This window comes from Echinococcus granulosus, assembly GCF_000524195.1.
Source record: "Echinococcus granulosus chromosome Unknown EG_S00017, whole genome shotgun sequence".
In the NCBI taxonomy this organism is placed as follows: Eukaryota; Metazoa; Platyhelminthes; class Cestoda; order Cyclophyllidea; family Taeniidae; genus Echinococcus; species Echinococcus granulosus.
Genome location: NW_020170397.1, coordinates 1,149,189 through 1,168,320, shown reverse-complemented (window position 1 = coordinate 1,168,320; position 19,132 = coordinate 1,149,189). Strand labels below are relative to the sequence as shown.

At 43.0% G+C, this 19,132-nt stretch overlaps 2 protein-coding genes across 2 annotated transcripts; one reads left to right on the top strand and one right to left on the bottom strand. All coding sequences in view use genetic code 11, as the record gives it.

Moving 5' to 3' along the window:
- Window positions 1-1,999: 1,999 nt before the first annotated feature.
- On the bottom strand, window positions 2,000-7,031 carry EGR_03399 (hypothetical protein; the record flags this gene model as incomplete). The annotated part of the gene is made up of 6 exons (XM_024492648.1): window positions 2,000-2,109; window positions 4,518-4,608; window positions 4,853-4,901; window positions 5,101-5,277; window positions 6,544-6,625; window positions 6,986-7,031. 6 exons carry the CDS (start codon window positions 7,029-7,031, stop codon window positions 2,000-2,002), a joined length of 555 nt encoding a protein of 184 aa, XP_024353049.1.
- Window positions 7,032-8,795: 1,764 nt separating this feature from the next.
- EGR_03398 (Putative polypeptide N-acetylgalactosaminyltransferase) lies at window positions 8,796-16,212 on the top strand (the record flags this gene model as incomplete). Its single annotated transcript, XM_024492647.1, has 3 exons — window positions 8,796-9,886; window positions 10,371-10,715; window positions 15,918-16,212. 3 exons carry the CDS (start codon window positions 8,796-8,798, stop codon window positions 16,210-16,212), a joined length of 1,731 nt encoding a protein of 576 aa, XP_024353048.1.
- Between the last annotated feature and the right edge of the window lie 2,920 nt (window positions 16,213-19,132).

Below are 19,132 nucleotides of genomic sequence, written 5' to 3'. Positions count from 1 at the left end.
ACTCATGAAGGGGCTCAAGTCTTACGTATTACTAGAGTATTGTGGGCCTTTTATGCATGATGAATGAAGACTATGTTAAGGAATTTGGTACCGGGGCAAAAATCATTAACTAGTCACCAAATAAAGTTAACTTATTATTCATGAAAGAAATCTCCTCCTCACTCCGATAATCGCGACTCAGGTTATTATGTTGGCTCCAAGTGCACTATCAACTCAAAAGATACCAATTCCGTGTAAATCTTGTTGGAAGTATTTCCTTAGTACATTGAAAACCAAAGTGTTGCAGCAGCATTCAAACAGTCCTAAAGCTTGGAAGCGACTTTGCGTTGGCAGACATTAGGGCGAGCGATAGGCTTCCACTTCAGATAATGGTGTATTTCTAGCGAAGATTAACTACACAGGTGAGAAACATTAGAACCTAGATAGTGAACATAACATTTGAAACGGGATATCAAATACTTCGACAATTGTTAGGCATAAGGGATATTGCGCTCAAGCAAACAATTTCTGTGATTTGAAATATCCCAATTTTATTGATAGCTACTCCATCTAAAGAAACCAGACTTAATAAAGATGCATGAACAGATTTTAAGTTAAATACTTGTATGGACATTTTGAATGAGTAAAGCACAACTTCAGCCGACAACCACGTAGTTTAAGGAAAGGAGTGTCAATAACACCTCAAAGCCATGATGCAGAGGTAACACACTACTTAAATAGGGAAAAAAGGCGAAACAAACAATAAACTAGTCAGTTATTGTATGCGAGAGATAAACATAAGGGGAAATCCTAAATACCCTGCCACCATCCTCCGTATATGTGCATACTCAAACCTTACCATCTTACCTACCGCAAGCGCATACATGGTCGTGGGCACAAACAAAAAGCATTCTCCAGCACTTTCACTGGAGTGAACAGATTGTCCGCCGCCGATAATCTCATCCTCTCCTCCCGTCCTCACCATCTCCCTCTTTCCTTCCCTCCCTCACTTTCTCCCCCATCCAGCCCTAAGCCCGGACAAAGGACCACCTGGCGGTGTGATGGTGGGTGACCTGAGGAAAGGCCCGCCCACTTGAGACATTCGGCTCTGCCTGGGTGGTATTTGAGAGTTGCACAGTGAACGAACGGTAGAGAGAGGGTATGGCGTCAGGACAGGAGAGCAAACATCTACCGACATTATTGATTATGGTGGTGGTTTTACTAATTACCCGATCCACACACACCGTGTGATCGCGCCATATGGCGGAAATTTGAGGGCCCGGCACACCACGACGACCATGGTGACAGTTCTGACAGCTGAGTCTCTCCATTCCCCTGTCGCTTCTCCCACCTTTAATGCTCGTACGCGAGCACACGGTAGAACCACCCATGAGGTGGATGAGGTTCACTTTTTCTATTCCCTACCCCCAAGATTCCAGTCACGGTGGTTCTTTGAAACCGAACCCAGTAATTTCCCTAGAATATGGGCCTTATACCATCATTGCGTGCACTTGTTACGTTAAATTGTAGTTTCAAAAGACCGAGTGGGGACAATGCGGTTAATTATTTTAAACGGCATTTTCCCTACACAAAACTTGCCTAATTCGTTAATTAAAATGTAATTGTAACGATCCACACTTCAAAGCTGAACCTTGGGTCCACCAGACACCAGTAGTTTCTAGATTGTGCAGATGTTTCACTTTACCTGATTGCCCATCATCAAAGCGGATTTGCATTAAATCACTCTTCCACGAAACTTCCAAAAAACCATTTCCCATGCCTACATCACGCAGTTGCATTTAATCACCACTCCGTAATGTACGTGATGGCCTGGCTAAGAGGCGCTTCCGCATTCTCACTTTGGAAGACTTTTTTGAGAACACAGTATCTCCGATGGTGAAGACGAAATCCAAGTGGAAGTGAGGCTTATTTATAAGAAGTTCACATCATTTACAATTTTGAACCTTAAGCACGAACCTCTGAAGTGCCACTGTTTGATGTAAGTGTATGAGAAGTCTTTTCACACAATGTTCTCACGAGTTATTTCCATATTGAAACCACCTTCGTTCGTTAACTCAACAAATTGAGAATTTATAATAGACAAAAGAATTAAAACACTGATTTCGTATCCTGGATGTTTCAATTTGTCAGAATTGAATTGCTTAGGTTAGGATCGGACGACCATAAATCATCCTGAAGGCGGACGAGAGAAGAACACACTGGCTGGCGCGCACACTGATCAAGGGGCTAAATAATTTTTGCTCCGCGCGTATTAATTCATGTAGATTAGCAGTAGCTAGTGCCAGTTTTGAATGTCAGTTAAAATTCCTTCTCAGAAATCACCTTTTGTTAGGCGCGTTGACATCTAAGGACGACTAGACCATGCCTTGGGGCATATGTAAGAGGCTGCGGTTTAATTAGACCTCACCGCCTAGTCTGTCAAGCCCAGGCTGCTTTGCATTTGCTTTGCCGCTCCCCGTAACGGTGCCTTAGGAGGTGATGTGAGAGAGGAGCGATAAACACATACATACACACACACACACAACCCGTGTTGATGCGTCTACGGATAATTACTTTGAACGCGCTTTTTCTCACACTCTTGCAGTTGCGACCGAAACGACACAATGAGAGTGAGAAAATGTGTGTGTGCGCCAGTGGGTGAGCAGGCTTGAGAACTGCATCTGAGCAGTTGCAGTGGCGGTGATGGAAGTTGTGAGTGAAAAGTGGAGGCTGTAAATGGACTAACAGCCTCAAGGTGTGACTGTGATTATTAAGTTCTGCCACTGGTGGTGGTGGTGGTGGAAATTGCAGCCGTTGTAGTGCTCTGAAGTGGATGGCGGTTGTTGGTGCTCTCCTTTCACCTCAAAATTCATCCTTCTTGCTAATGCCTCCTTCCTTTGTTCCTGATCTTACAGCAAGTTTAATTCCCATATTAGCCTTAACTTTTGATGAACGGTTTGCTTTTAAATGAGCACATTTTTATGGATGGAATATTAAACAATGAGAACAAGCTGGACCCGACCAAAAAAGAAATTTTCAAGCTGTGCTTAATAAGCGACTATGGTAGGTTTCATATCTGCAGAAATTGCCCACTAGGGGCTTTCCATTACTTGTAGGATGGATGTTTCCATTCATACGCTTATGGAAAGTGGAAATGGATTTGTGCTAGACCGTCACCACTTAATCAACTTGTAGAAGTGACGCAAATCGTTTCACTCGATCGGTTTTCCTTGAATTCGTTGATTGGACTCGACCACCAAAAGGCAGGTGCAAGTCCCACTGAACAGCTATTTTGATTTTGATCACATGGCTGGAAAAAATTCCTCACCATTTATCTTGTAAAAATTGGCAGGTTTTCAAATTACTGTTGATTTTTTATTTAAAAGTTTGCGATCCTTATGATGAGCTTAGGGTCTGGGAATTCATTGATGGGATTCCAATTTCCAGTAGAGACTTCTCCCAGCTGAAGCACAGATCACGGTGCCACAGACATGTCGTATCAGAAGACGATCCACATATTCACAATCACACGCGTACACAAAAAGCCGTGTCTAATGAACTCTACCGGTGGACGGAGCGTGAGTGAGTGAGTGAGCTCGTGGCACCTGCGTGTGCCTGCCTGCGTGCGTAGGCATGCGTGTGACCAGAGTAGTGTGAACGACGCTGCCTAAACTTCAAAGCACCGCCACTGAAGGGCAGTTTGCTTTTACTAGCAGTAGTAGTGGCTGTTACAATCGTCACCGTTGTTGCCGATGCCATGGCCCGCAGACGCTGCCGCTTTGATCTGTCGCACCACACCGCACTACACCACATCGCGCGGAGAGTGAACCTGATGAACGATGCCTGGTGCCGTTAACTGTTTATCTCCAGAGTTCTCAGGCCTCAAGGTAGTCTAAAAATACAGTGCATGGACAAACCTTTCATTGGATGTCAAAAGAGAGTCGAGTAAACCTAAGTTCTCGCCAAGACATCGGCACAAGCTTGTCATATTCGAAAATTCCAAGCAGTATGCCTTCAGTCTATCGGCCATGAGCACAAAAAACGTCAGACACTTTTACCAGCGCCAAGGTGGAATGCATCAGGATGAGCAGTTCAGATGACAAGGGCTTGTGGTTAGTTAATTAACAGTTATGACAGGTCCGCAGCTACTTAAGCCACGTCTGGGATTAATCACTTCCACTTGTGTTGCAGAATGTGATGCATCTTAAGCCTTCACAGAAAATTAAAAATTGACTGAAATATTTTCAGAGCAAAACAGCCTCTTTTAAGCACTATAAAAACAACTTTTAGCCATGTTTAATGACTTGGAAGATAGCTTTAAAAAAGTTTTAAAATAATTTTTACATTACTTCTTTTGATCGACAGTCACATAGGCTAAAGAGGAGAACATTGCGTGAAGCGATATCAAATCTTGATCGCTGAGACAAGTTGTCAAGGCAATATTGCTCTCTTTTCAAGAGATCTTTTTCAGTTTTTTGACACACTGGATGGCTCAAGGAACACCTCCAGTTTAGTGAAGTTGTGGAGTAATTACTTACCTGCAAAACGATTTCGGTGACTAAACATCGTAAGGTAGTAATTCAAACGTGAGGTTATTTCTTCATAAAAACCTATTTTTATTAAAATCTCCTAAAATAGTTAAATGAGGTGCCATCTTTGGTAGGGTACGGGCAATTCCGTCGGTTATTTCCTCGACATTAATTGAAATATATTTTCAAGCCTCATTTGGGAATTGTAGTTAGTGATTAACCTTATTTTAAAGTGGACTTGAAAATAAAAGCTTGATGTGTAAAAAGCTCATGAAAGGCCAATCGTTCAGATTTATGTCCACAGTTTAGAAGGCGCTGCATATCACTGCAATTTAGCTGCTCACTTTTTCTGAATCACCGAACAAAAAAGAATTAATTATATCCAAATAGGATCTTTTGTTTGTAGTTCAACTTAACTGCGTTTCAGCTGAGCATGCTTTTAAACGTCACTGACGACGGCATCCAGCTATTTTGCCGTCATGAGTGTAGTTTCACCCGTTGCAGTTCCACTTTGCGCTGGGCCTTAAGGAGCATGCCCCAGAAACAGCTTGAAATAAGGGGAAACCATGCTTTAAATTATTTGAAAAATTACTTAGTAGGATTTAGGCAATTTTGTTGCAAGTTTGACAATGCCCTCAAGTTTAAAGTTACAATTACATCCCAAGATGTGTTGGCCACTAAGAAAACTGGTAATTCTCCCTTGGTTTGATTTGCTTGAGAAGTATTCCTCGGACTGAGACTTGGAGTCACTCGGATCACCAGTTTACTTCTTTATTAAGTTAAAGTGGACACTTTGTAACATCTGTCAAGCAAAATTTATCTACTGACAGAATTGTGACAAGTGAATCCCATAAAAAACTGAGAGAAGTCGTGTCACGCAGGAAACAACGGAAAACCATGTCATTAATAACCTTTGACCTTGATATCATGTTCTTTGACTTATGGATCACCAGCACTATGGGATTGCATTATCTAACGTTTTCATTGATGAGCGGACGAGATGATATGCAATACCCTTTTTCAGAGGGCAGATGAGAACCCATGGATTGAGGGGAGATGGCGGCTTTCTGCTTTGTTCAATTAAAGAAAGCGTAGCCTATTGTGCGTTGATATGGGCCTTCTTAAGTCCTATCAGGGATTACGGATAACAGCTGAAATGTTTTTACATTGCCGATCATCTGGCTCGCCTGTGTACATATACAAGCGAGCTCCCAGAAAAGACCAATTATACCCACCAATCTGATGCAGCGTGTCAAGTACACAAAAAATTATAATCCCTATATTTCTACTACTTCCATTGAATGAATATACACATTGCATTCTAGAGCATGAACTGTAAAAGTAATTTTAGACGTAAACTTATACCTTGTTCTTCAGTCTGCTGCCCGATTTGCCATAAAGACCTCCGCTCTAATGACCTCGCAGCACACATTTCGCTCGAGTTGGAGGCTCTTGATGAGGACACTCGGAGGTGAGCCCCCTTTCGTTGAAAACTTTCACAGTACCGGTCAGTATGCCTGCACCGCTAACAAGCACTTAGCTCGGCCTTAACCCTTCTAGTAGCAATGTAATTTCTACACTTTGTAGGTGGCATAACTGTCGATCCGAGCAGAGCATTTACGAGCGTTGTGTAAGTGGGCCTCTAAGCAAAGAAATCGCATGGTTTCCTATTCGAGCTATCTAAATGATAGCCTTTTTTGCAATTTAGATGATCTTAACCAACAGCGGTCTCTTCGATCTCATTTCCAGCAACCAAAGGTACTACAAATTCCAACTAATCAAACAGCGGCGATTGGCAAGGCGAAGTGAGTACCGTGTTCATTAAAGCGCACCCGATCACGGATTTAAAGAGGAGTTCTGAGGATTAAATTGAGAGAGCTACATTGATGAGATTCTGCAGTAAACAAAGTCTACGCCACTTGTTCCAACAATTCAGTGTGTACACGAGATGTCTGACGCCTATCGCTTCGAAGATCTGACGGGGTGCATGAATATTTTGCATGAAAATTCCAATCTCATAGGAAAGCATATTTACCTAAAACAATCATTGTAAAAATTGGGTCCATAAATCTGCTCTTGGTTTTGTCGATGACCATCTCGTTTAATCCAACTAATCACTTATTATAAAAATGTAGCTAAGAAGCACTTCCACTTGGTTAGTATTTAATTACTGCTTTCATATTTTAGTGAACTTTTCCTTTAATAAACTGCGTGAGGACCCCAGTCCAAGTAACCAGCATTCATTGAAGATGTCTCCCCCGTTGGAAAGTGGATTCCCCTTCTTCACACCCACGTCGATGTCAACTGTCCCCACAAAGATTCGACGAATAGAAAAGTGATGTCAATGTCTGTCCACTGCTACCTCTCCCTCACTCCCTATTTCATAAGTCATGCACCGCTTTTAATCCATTCAAACTGCAAAGGCGTTAGCGGTGGGACTGTAAAAGCGAAAATATGAACATTATGCCTTTACTTACCTAGCACACGTATATTTGGTAGGCTGTGAGGAACGATGCAATGCATCGGGAGGACTTGCACATGACCAATGCAGTCATAACATAATTTATGTAAATCATTTTGTTGGTAAACACACAAACGTCCTTTCCCCCGAAAAAGAAATACTTGAAAACTTGAGGCCTAAGATTCAAGCGCAAATCGGCTTTACCCTTTTTCACTTAAAGGTGCAATTGGAAGGGTGTTAAAGACACTTTTGGAAGTGATTGACAAGGTGATCACGGACGAGTTGATTTGATGTTAAGGCATTAACCTAAAAAATAAGCAGGTTTTTGCGCACCCAATAAAGTCAAAAGGTATTCAGCTGTTCTTGAAACATTGGATTTTAAATAAATACTAAGTAGAATTTGGTATTTAGCATGAAGAGAAAGGAAAGCGCTAAAAGCAAATAAGACTATACAGCAAGGCCAAATGACATCCCAGAATGTTAAAGTGATGCAAACGAGGCGATATAAAGACGGTTAAGTAGCGACTGGGTATTTTTTTTACCGTGCTTGACTCTGATGAATTGGTGACTGTACACTGCACTCCCTCATTGCAACAAAGACTTTAAGACATCCTGTTAGTCTCTCAGGGCTAACATGTGTTCTTTCCTACTTTGGCCTAGTTCAACTTCACCGAAGACTCAGGATGTTACACAATTTTTTAGCCCCCATTGCCCTGTTACTTCTTCAGAGAATATTTGGGTGCCATGATGTATTTTTAGTGATAAAACCACAAAAAGGTACATAAAGCCTTCTACTGCCCTCCAAATATGCCAAAAAATATTTGCTTCTTACCTAAAGCAACAATGCTATGTCATTTACAGGCAAGTATCATCATATAACAGCTGAAAGTCCATGCTTAAATGATTTGAAAACAGGTAAAAGGGGAGAATTATCGCAGTCATAAGCAAAACCACACTACTGCCTAAATATGGAGGCAAGAAGAGTAGGTACGGCTGTAATATGTGTTTGTTTAAATAAACATTTGAGGCGACAGTCTGTTTGCGTCAAAAACACGGAAGAGTGGATATCATTGACCCCCGAAGGGGAAGCGAACTCATGTTTCTTTCAAACATTGATGGCGTGGAGACCTCCACCATATTTTCAGATGTCCTCTTCTACACAATCTTTCCTGCTTTAAGGGGATGAAGCCTGAGGTGGAGGAGAGAGACAGGTTATGTTACATGGACGCCTTGTTAAAATAAAACCATTTCTTACTACAGGCAGTAATGGTTAATTTGACTTGCTTTAAAAGTCGGGGTGGTTTAGATTTACATTACTCTTGCGTTGCCTCATGGAATGGAGGGAAGAAATGGGTTTCATCAGTCGGATTGCCAACCAGTGTCAACGAAATCAGTTTCTAAAATACCTACTGTTCATCACAGCTAGTTTTCCTAAGGTGCTATGTTTTTTCAAATGTTTATATTTCAACAAACTCGGATGAAAACCTTCATCAGTGGAGATATGGAACAAAAATGCATCGGGCAGTGAAAGTTAAAAACTAAGCAGAGTTTTAAGAAATTTTACATAAATTCACTTTGGAGCAAAAGGCACTTCAGCCGCGTAGGTAGGAATTATAAAAATATTTTTTGAAAAGAATAACGCGCCTGTTTTAATATTTTACAAAACAGTAATTTACTTAACTGCAAACAACGAATAATTTAGCTAAGGGCTCTTTTTAGTGTCTCTTTATTCGAGCTTATATACTAGTGGACTAAAATTACATTATTTGTGACCACGCGGGCTTTCCAAACAGGCCATCCGATTTCTGTCTTGCTGTGCGCCGGCTATGCGACTGAGGTTGTGGTTTCTATTCCGGGTCTTGCTAGTATTAGCTATTATAAGCTTTCTGTATTTATATCTTAAACATTCTGACGACCTCCCAGTCGAACATGGTGATGAGCCCTTGGTAGACTATCACAATTACAATCTCATGGGTGAGGAAAGGCATCGCTCTGGTCCTGGCGAACAGGGTGCACCTGTTTACCTCTCTGGAGAAGAAAAGGAATTATCACAACGTGTATTTACAGAAAATGGCTTTTGTCGTGTTGTTAGTGATAAGATCGCCCTTGACCGGGCCATACCCGATCTCCGCCATGAACAATGCAGTTCCAAACGCTATAGCAGATACCTTCCATCTGTATCCGTTGTTATACCGGTTTTTCAGGAGCACTGGACCACACTGTTGCGAACTGTTGTTACCGTGACTAAACGCTCTCCCCCTGGTGTTATAAAAGAGATCATCCTTGTTGACGATGGCAGTGTTAAGGACTTTCTCAAGGATCGCCTTGACACGTACGCCAAAACAGAGTGGCCTCCGGGCTATCTGAAAGTGATCCACCACGAAAAGAGAGTTGGCCTCATTGCTGCCCGTCTCACAGGTGCCAGAGCAGCCACTGGCGATGTTCTACTCTTCCTCGATTCGCACGTAGAAGCTGGGACCAACTGGCTCCCACCTCTGCTTGACCCTATCGTCAATGACTATCGAACGGTCGTATGCCCATTTATTGATGTCATCGATCACGACACCTTTGAGTACCGCGCTCAAGACGAGGGTTGCCGTGGAGCGTTTGATTGGAACCTAAATTACAAGCGAGTTCCCCGACTGCCGGAGGACAAAAATAATCCCGCAGAACCCTTCGACAGTCCCATAATGGCGGGTGGTCTTTTTGCCATCAGCGCGAAGTGGTTTTGGGAGCTGGGTGGCTATGATCCGGGACTGGCAATTTGGGGCTGCGAACAGTACGAGATATCCTTCAAGATTTGGATGTGTGGTGGAAGAATGGTGGATGCACCATGTTCTCGAATCGGACATATTTATCGAGGCAAAGCAAACTTCCCCAGTGCTAATGCTGGCGACTTTTTGAGTAGGAATTACAGGTAAGACAATTTTAACCCCTTGCCCATCTCATCTCTGGGAAACATTCGTAATTCAGTTCTTACTGCAAATATCGTAAGTACTTCTAAAGATGTTTAATAAATCGTTTAGAATCTATTCGTGTTTAATTAGTGGGCCTAATATGCGATTCAGTATTGGAATGTTTGTTTCAGCAGCTTATCCGTTGCAAATATTTGCAAACCCAGTCACTCGAAGCAGACCGCTTCTTCCGGTGATGTTAAGGCGTTTTGTCCAGTCACCGAAACTGAAATCTTTGTTCTTACCATTACTGTTACTCTAACACCCAGAGTCGTCTGAAGAAGTTAAAGGGCATAGCAGTTTCATTATAGGCGTACGAAAGAGTTGGACGACAAATAGAGTGGTTCCATGCTGGAGGCGTGGAGGCCGAATCGCGAGAGGCTGAGAGGATCCTCACATAGTTGAAAAGATGCAACGAAACCAAGTTTGTTCTTTTACGTCATTTAGACGCCTCATGGACGTGTGGATGGATCAGTACAGTGAGTACGTCTACCAGCGACGGCCCCATCTGAGAAACGTCGATCCTGGTAATCTCTCCGAGCAGCTTAGGCTGAAGAAGAAGCTGCACTGCAAATCGTTCGACTGGTTCATGAAGAACGTTGCCTTTGATTTGACCAAGTACTACCCACCAGTGATTCCAATACCCGGTGCCACGGGGAAGATCTACATGGCTACGGACAAGAGCTACTGCATCGCTCCCTCGTCACCTGATGTAATGACGCTGGTTAAATGCACTGGAACTTTTGCCGCTTTTGAGCATACCTGGCATGAAGATGTGATGATTAAGGGAACGTAAGTTTATTTTCTCTTGCTCCTTTATTTGAATACGATGCTAGCTTATCCCCCTTAACTAGAAGTTTTGGTCCTACTTGTTAAGGTTACGGTCCTAGTACTAAAGGCCTTTCCTGTAGTTTTCACGATATTCTCACGACTTGAACTTTGTCTTCATGAAATCGCATCTGACTTAGAGAATTGTCGATTTTCTTCGAAACTATGCCATTTACTGGTTTTCTCACTAGTTTTAGGCTATCAGTATCATTTTGTTGCTAGGGTTGTCATAAATCGGACAAGCTTAGTACACTGTGATTGGAGTGTATTTAAGTGGTGGTGAATGGCCTTCATATTTTCGCCTACAACTGAAAATGGGGTGCTTTTTCAAACCGATTTTTCTTCGGACGAGCTGTTGAATTCTGCCAATTTCATCTAATACCACAACGTTGGATATTTTCGGTTACTTGATTTTGTTTACATCTGGTCTCTATCGGATCTGGTAGTTGAATTTCTGCGTAGCTTTTAGGGTAAATGGATTGCGAGTGTCACGTGGAATTCTCGTATTTCTTATTTACCGCCAATGGGTTGCATTCACTGCGATGGTACACACTTTCCCAAATGGTACACGACTTCTAAATAACAAAACTTCTTAATAGAATCCCGTAACACAACTTTCAATCCTTGACTGATCCAAAGTATTTATTAGTGCATGATTTAAGGCTAATATTAGTAAATGGGCTCCATTTTACTTCTTATTCGGCATTCGAACTAGAAATGAATCGCAGAGGATATTTCACCATCAACACAATTAATAAACCTGTTCTCTCTGGGGGTTTCCCTGTGGTAGTAGTGGGATTTTTGTTTAGCATTTTGTCCTGCTTTTCTCTTCCTCTTTCAATTGACCCACCATCGAGCTGTTAAGATTCAAATAGCTCTCTTTTGTAATTTCTACCACGAAACAAATTTTTTAGTTGCGAATGTAGTTGCACTTCGCCATAAAAAGCTGACCTCACTGAATTTTTAAATGCCACATCGGCACTTACATCTGACTATTATTAGCCTAATAGACAGAACTTCTTAGTCGATATGCAGGTTAACCTCACAGATCACTCCAACAAATCGTTTTTTTTTCTGACAGATTTCTTTCAATTCTGAGGTAGCTTACGTGTCTTTTTTGTATCCAATGTATGGACCACATTCGAGACTTCTATTTTCTGGCATACGTATAGATTTGGGTCCGAAAATTCTTATATCCAACGAAATTTTATGCTACGATGTGGGAGGATAAGTATTTTTGAAGAGGCCCTAATCACGTTCTCTTTTGTACACAAATCTGCTAAATTTTCTCGCTTTCATCTGAGCCTACTGGGCAGAGGATTTTGACGATTTTTACGGGTGTATTTTGAGGTTACATGTTATTCTATATGGAACATCCTATCTTGCCATCATGGTTTTTGATTGTGTAGCATCCACTACAAAGTGTAAAGTGAAGTAGCTCTACTACAAATGTGCAAAAGGTCTGGGGACCAGTAGCATAGCATATGGCATGAGCCGAGTCAGCGCTTCTGGTCGGGTAGCTGAAAAGTGAGAGACTGAGATGATCCATGCGACATCATACACAATGAAAACAAACGTTGAGCGCAAACTACAATTCCCATGTTGGCCTCAGCTTTCACAATAACTATTTGTATTCATCACATGGTCAACTCTTTGCCCAGGACAAGAAAATTGCTCAATTCGTCAGTTGTCTAGGTACTTTATTTGCGACCTTCGATCTGCCTTTGTCAGCAGTTCAGAGAGAGTCCGCATTATTTGTTCTTTAGGCGCATAATTGTTTGCAGCTCAACCGTCGATTGATGAATAAGTTATGACGTAAAATATCACATAAGCATAATTAAGAGAAAGTTAGTACTTTAAATAGTTAGTGGGTAGGATTGGGGCAAACCTTTTCCTTACGTGGAAGTAGGTGCCACCTTCTTCACTTTTTGACATGTGCACGTTCATCCCAGCACAGGAACGCACTGCTTCGACAATGGCGAAGTTTGAATACTTGCGAATGCACGGCGTAATGCGTGGAAGGAAGCACACAAAGTTTTCCATCTAAAGCGCTGTTTAGCATTCACCCGTGCCTTTGTGTCATAGTACTGGAATATTTATCTGTATGTGTAGTTGACTGCCTGTTTTTACTCAAAGGAGTTATGGGAAGAACAGTAGAAATACTCTATGGTGCCGCGATTCCGTCACCCGAGGAATAAGCACCTCTACTTTGCCTATTTATTAGTCCCGTCACGCAAAATTGGAACTTATTAAAAAGAGGTGAAGACTTCGGGGATTTGCGTACAATGAATTTTGTGAAAGAATTGGTACTTGTCTACTTGGATTCTTTCGATGAGGCAATTCAAAATGCAAATCATGCAAATGATGACCACGTCTTCAGCGTCATCAATTATGTATTCGGTGTAGATCATTAAAACCGCCTTAATTTGTTTCCTTTATATTGAAATGACCCTGAGGAAATAGTTGTGTGCAAAGGGATAGGGGGCCCCTTCTGTCTAGCAATCGCATCAAATCACTTCAAGCGCGATTGAGATCGAATTTTACGCACTCAGTCTTTCTTTGACTCATCCGTAGCATTAAAATTCATTTCATCAAATTGTGCAACTTCAGTGTTCCCAACTGCATTGAGTCCCAAACTCCAAATCTTAGCAGGAGTTATACATCTTGTTATGCCTCTTGTAGTTTCTGGATCACACTGTACATGCTTCTAGTCCAAAAGCAAGTCAGTAGACTAGTTTGTTTTGGACACTTCGGTTTCAGTCTGCCACCTTTCACCCGGTGGATTTTGGTAGAAATGTGCGCACTCTCCGCTTTACCCCTTTAATCAACTTTTTGTTGAAACCATGGCTGCGGTGCAGTGCTCTTAAAAGCAACCACAGGCACTATTAGCAATTTCGCGTTACTTCTTTTAGACAGATGCTGGGGGTGATACGAGCTAATTTGCCGTTCCTCATTCCTTGCTTTTCTTTCATGGAGATGCTGTAGGTAAACTTTGACGAAGAACTTCTGCTAACTTCACTATTTTACTTTACCTCCAGAAGGCTTAAATGCCACTTTAATAGCAGTTGTAGTAGAAGGAAATTGAAACCACTTCTATCCTCTATATACCCCATCTATGTGCAGTAGTAGAAGCACCCATTTCGTTCTCCCGCCACGAGGTGATGAATTGGCGCTCTATCAAGTTTTGAGAAATACGGTAAATATGTCTAAATCTGGAAAAAAACAATTTGCTTACTATTGAGTGTCCATCATTATTTATTTAGGCCAAGGAAATCGCTCCCCACAAATCTTCATTATTTATGCTCGTGGTTGTCTGAACAACTTGTGTACCTTTCCTTACCCATTAAGTGCTTCAAAATCGTTGGACGTCGAATTCGTTCATTCGCGCTTAGCGTGTGCACCCTACCTTAGACCCTTAGTCTTGGTTAGCTTGATCCGTTTAGTAGCTGATATGAAGGCGAGACTGGTAGGTCAGATGCTAGCTTCCCCTCCCTCCTGCATGAAAGCAGCACGCACGTGGTTGTGGTGGGCTGGAGGTGTACGCCATATCTCCCATTGGTCAACTAGTAAACCATCGTCTGACTTGGAGCAAAAGCGTCCTCCTCGTAATAGGCAGAATGACGCAGGTTATAATGAATGCATAATAAATTAACATGAGCTGCCGTGTTTTGCATTTGTAAAGTTATGCGTATGTGTCTTGCATCCCTCCGCGGAGCCCAGACCCAAGATATCGTCTTGTTTGTTGGATAGCAGTAGAGAAAATAGTCTTTCATTTCACCTGAAGCGAAACTGCTGTGTGCCATAGTAAAGCAACATTTCTCTACATAAATTTCATCCAACGGAATTTATTAGGAGATTCTTTCTCGCCATCACTTTTCTCGGGTTCGCAAGCTGTAGTAATTCGATTTGCCCATCCCTACTATTCATCTCACTAACTAAGGCGGTGATGTGGAGAATATACTGTCTCCTCTCCTATAAAACACTTGGAATGGAGACCTCACCGTGAGTAAAACATAAATGTGAAAGGGCGTTCACGTGTGTTTGAAGGTGGTGTCACGTGTTGTGGGATTTGGCCAACTCAATTGTCATTTGAAAAGCGGGAGAATGCAATCATATGAATCCTCCACTCTGTTCTTCGTTCTGGCGATGTGGTGAAAAATCGACGGCATTTTACCATTGTCATTAAAAGGCAAAGTTTTACGCACTAACATTAGATCACCATTCCCGGCTCCTCAACTAGTGCGATGGCAATTTGACACTGATTGTGAACCGGGCAGCTATTTGAATGTTTCTTGACGGGGCTTGACCATTTAAGGCTTGCTGTTACTCCTTGAATAGATTATTCCATGCAAGGGTCTGGTCCGATGACATCAAGTCCATTGAAAGGTTAATATACTGTCGTTTACCAAAATTATTTTAAATTTATAGCAAGGAGCTTTTATTTTGCATGAAAACCGGAGCGTTATTATCACTAGTCTTTTTTACAGCCATATCCAGCTCCTGACTTCATCCACGTCTCTGTTTTTGGTTCTCTCTGATAAGAGATATCGACTGTCGAATCTAATGGTACGATGGAAAGGAGGATTGTGGTAGCGTCAAGCTGTGATGGATGACATTCTCTATTGCTGTCGTTTAGACTAGGCAGCGTTCTTGAAGCCGTTTTACGGGCTCTGAGTCTAGAAGTTCCGCCACTGTCTCAGAGCCGAACCTACCATCACAGCCCATGACTTACCTTGATGTCAGCTGTTTTTAATTTATTTTTCCCCCTTCAATCTAAATCAAACATTTCCCGTGTGCGTAACGTCTACACCCAGGCAAGGATATCCGGGCATCACCTATGTGTTGCGGCAGGCACAAGGACAGTCTAGGCGTCTAGTAGCCTAGATAGTATGAACAGGACACCATTACCGCTAGCGTGAAGGCCGAACCATGAGAGATTGGATGGAGCTGAGATAATTGAATTTGCAATTAAGGCAAGCATCAATTCATCGCAGTTGGCGTTCATTTCACCGTATTAGTTGTCATCTCTGAAACCGCGATCACGGTGAAGTGCTGCACATAGGTGAGAGCAGAGTTGCAGCATGTTCGGCAGTCTAATTGAGCTAGACGCCTTTAGGTGACGCAGCAGCTTTACTGATACGACTCTTCTTATGAATGCATTTGAAGGGACGACTGCTGGGATGTGCCGAACACGGTGCGGGGTGCGCCGATAAAGCGGTTCGCCTGCCATGGACATAAGGGCAATCAGCATTTTAGACTGCAGTGGGTAAGTGGTATAGACACCAACCCGGTGATGCTGAGACACGTGCCCTCGAACAACTGTGTAGAGGCGGAGGTCGCGAAGATGCGTGTCTACCTCGCGCCCTGCAACGACACTGTATCCGCGCAACACTGGGTCTGGGAGACGGTCCAGTGGAAACGCGCCAAGAAACACGAAAAGGAGCTCCACCTGGAGCACTAGATGGCTGTGTACTACAGGTCCTTTCCCCTCCCTTCCCTCCACATTCTATTCTCTCCTGTCTCTGTCTTCAAGTGCGTGTGTGTACATTCTTTACCTTCCTTCCTTCGACCACCACACTTCTTTTAGCCCAAGAATCGTGATTTAACCTTGTCCATTAAAGTGCCCTTTTTGGAATGCCTTTACCAATCCATCTGCATATCACTTCTGTGAATACTACCTATGCTCATTTGGAGATTTGTACGACTCCCTATGCTCACTGTGGTTGTGCTACCAGATCTGCCAACGGTTGCAGCGTTTATTTTCACTTGTGAAGTGGTTCTTGAAGGCTACGAGGAATAGGGGGGAGGGGGGGGGCTTGATGTTAACATTCTTTATGCAGTGATGTGATTGTTACCAGGAGGCAGTGTAACCTCTAAGTGTTTGTGTTGTTTAAGATGCTAGCAATTGTGAAATCACATCCATTCATTCGCCGGTGCTAGTTTGTTGTAGACTTAATTTCAGGTTGTCGTTGGGCGGACATTTGAATCCAGCGCGTTTACACTTCCCGACTGCGCTTGAGGAGCGATATATGGCCACCGACTTATGGCGTGGGAAATCCAACATTTGAGCTTTTGGTTAGCGAATCCGCGGTTGCCATGTGCGTTTGTCCAATTACGTTAATCATGTATATTTGATCAACGAGCGTAATTTTTCTTCAAAGAGGATGCTTTTGATACCACTATCCCAATATTATCGGTTTTGCTGAAAAGTTTATTGTGGGTGATGGGGCTTGTGGGCTCCTAAGATTTACAGGGAGTTCCGGACACGCAGTGGACAAATGCGTGCGTGTGTGCAAGCGTGGAAAGTGGAAATGAGCGTAGCCGGAGGGACTGCAGTGTGTCCCAAAAATGCACAGCTGGCGGTGTGCGATAGACAGACAGATGGGTTTGCATAGCAATGCGTCGCTCAGGTTTCTGCTGACATGACATGTTATGTTCACTACAGTGCCTTGACAGGACAGCAGAGGGATCGATTGATTGAGGGCGGCCCTCGCTTTGTCTCCACCCGCCTTCTTTATGGCTGCTATGGTAGGAGATAATTCACCGGCCTCCTTAATTCTAGATATATTCTGCATTACGACAGTGGGTGGATAAAGGTGCTTTCCCAGTGCAGCCTCCAAACGCCAACGTCAACTCCAACTTGCAGCCCACTAAACCCAATTGGCGTAGTCCCATCTTGCAAAATAAATCAAAAGAGCTGTCGCCAGGAGAATTAGTCATGACGGTTGACGATGAATAGTTCAACATGTATAACTTAGTTCGACTTTTATTTACCGGTCAGTCCTTACATACTGCTACATTCATGTGGTAGGTACAATAAGAAATATTGTTTCACTAATTAGGCATTAAGACCACAAGTTCAGAAGTCGCGCTTGTTACACCAACATCACGTGACCGCTGCTCCAGTGGCTGCGTGGGTGCGTCAGTTACGGTTGACCTGCTCGACCCGGTCTTCATGTGGGCCGGCCGGACACGACACCTCAAAACTATGTCCTGTGCAATCGCGCTGCCATCAGATAACAAAAAACGTGTTTGTTCTGTCTAGAAAAACCCAAAATCCACGACTCGTGAGGTAATCAACTTTACAGTGGATGAAGTACTCGATTCAAAGTTGGAAAATACAAGAATCGGTGTGGAGCAAAGCATTCACTTCAGTTCTTCAAATGCTTCATCGTGCCCTTTCACCCACTTACAGTCCCTTTTTCGTCAGCTTTTTTTACGCCAATTTATGCAGCTGACTTGCATTTTTAGCAAAATCCTCAACAAAACGCCTGTGGTGACCTGCTAAACCTGGAAGACTACGGAATTTCGCCTGATTGGCTGGCGTTGGCCAGGTCATTACTTGTTTTGTACGGTCTTCGGTAAATGCCGTCTCGTCTAACGAGGCAGCGTGTCCTAAGAAGTTGACCAAGCGCCGCGAAAATCGGCATTTCTTCGGGTTCAGGAGCAACTCTGCATCCTACAGACGGTCCAACATTGGTTTCAGATTGATGTTATGATCTCGAATATCTCTATCATCTGGATGAAGCATGTAACGTTTGGGGAATAGGCCAATTAATGCGATTTGCATCAGGTGTTAAAAGGTAGCGACTGCATTACAGAGCCCAAAAGGCATTGCCTGAAATTCACAAAGCCCGTTTGGCAATATGAAAGCTGTCTTCCCTCTGCCACTTCCACTTGCATCATGATTTTACGTCTAGCATGGAGAACCACTTTGCCCGGTAAGGGGATCCAGCAAATCGTTGATGTGGGATAAAAGGAAGGCATCTTTCTTCATCACTGTATTCAGCCTCCTACGCTCGACACCGAGCCATAGACATCCGTCGATCTTTAGGACAGACCAATGGCGACTTATGCCTTTATGACCACATCTCTGATCATCCCTTCGACCAACGATTTACCTCTAACAGAGGAGGTAGTAAGCGTCTGGGTGGTTGCCAGATGGGCCAAGCTTCGCTGGCATCTAGCATATGCTTCAGGATAATTGTTCGGCCCAGCTTAATCACGCTGTTATGGAAATATAGTCGGTGCTTAACCAGCAGCTCATAAAGTTCATTTCTCCCGTTATCACCCCGAAGAGGGCGTCGCAAACGTTATCGACGCCTTCCTTGAGTGTCAAAAGGGTTGCATTAGCTTCAGTGTCTTGGCGGGTAGAGAAGGCGCCCTCCACAAAATTCTGAACGGCTTTTGTGTTTCGTAGGAAATTAGTTATGAACAGATAATTAATTTCACTGACGCCTGCATGATCCCGGTAAGTAAACTAGCAACGCAATCATGGTTCTCGAATTAAATAGAAAAAGTGGAATCAGCAGGCGTGAACGCCCATTTCCCATTTGCCTCTTCACTTAATCGAGGTTGTCTAAATCTGTCATATGAAATAT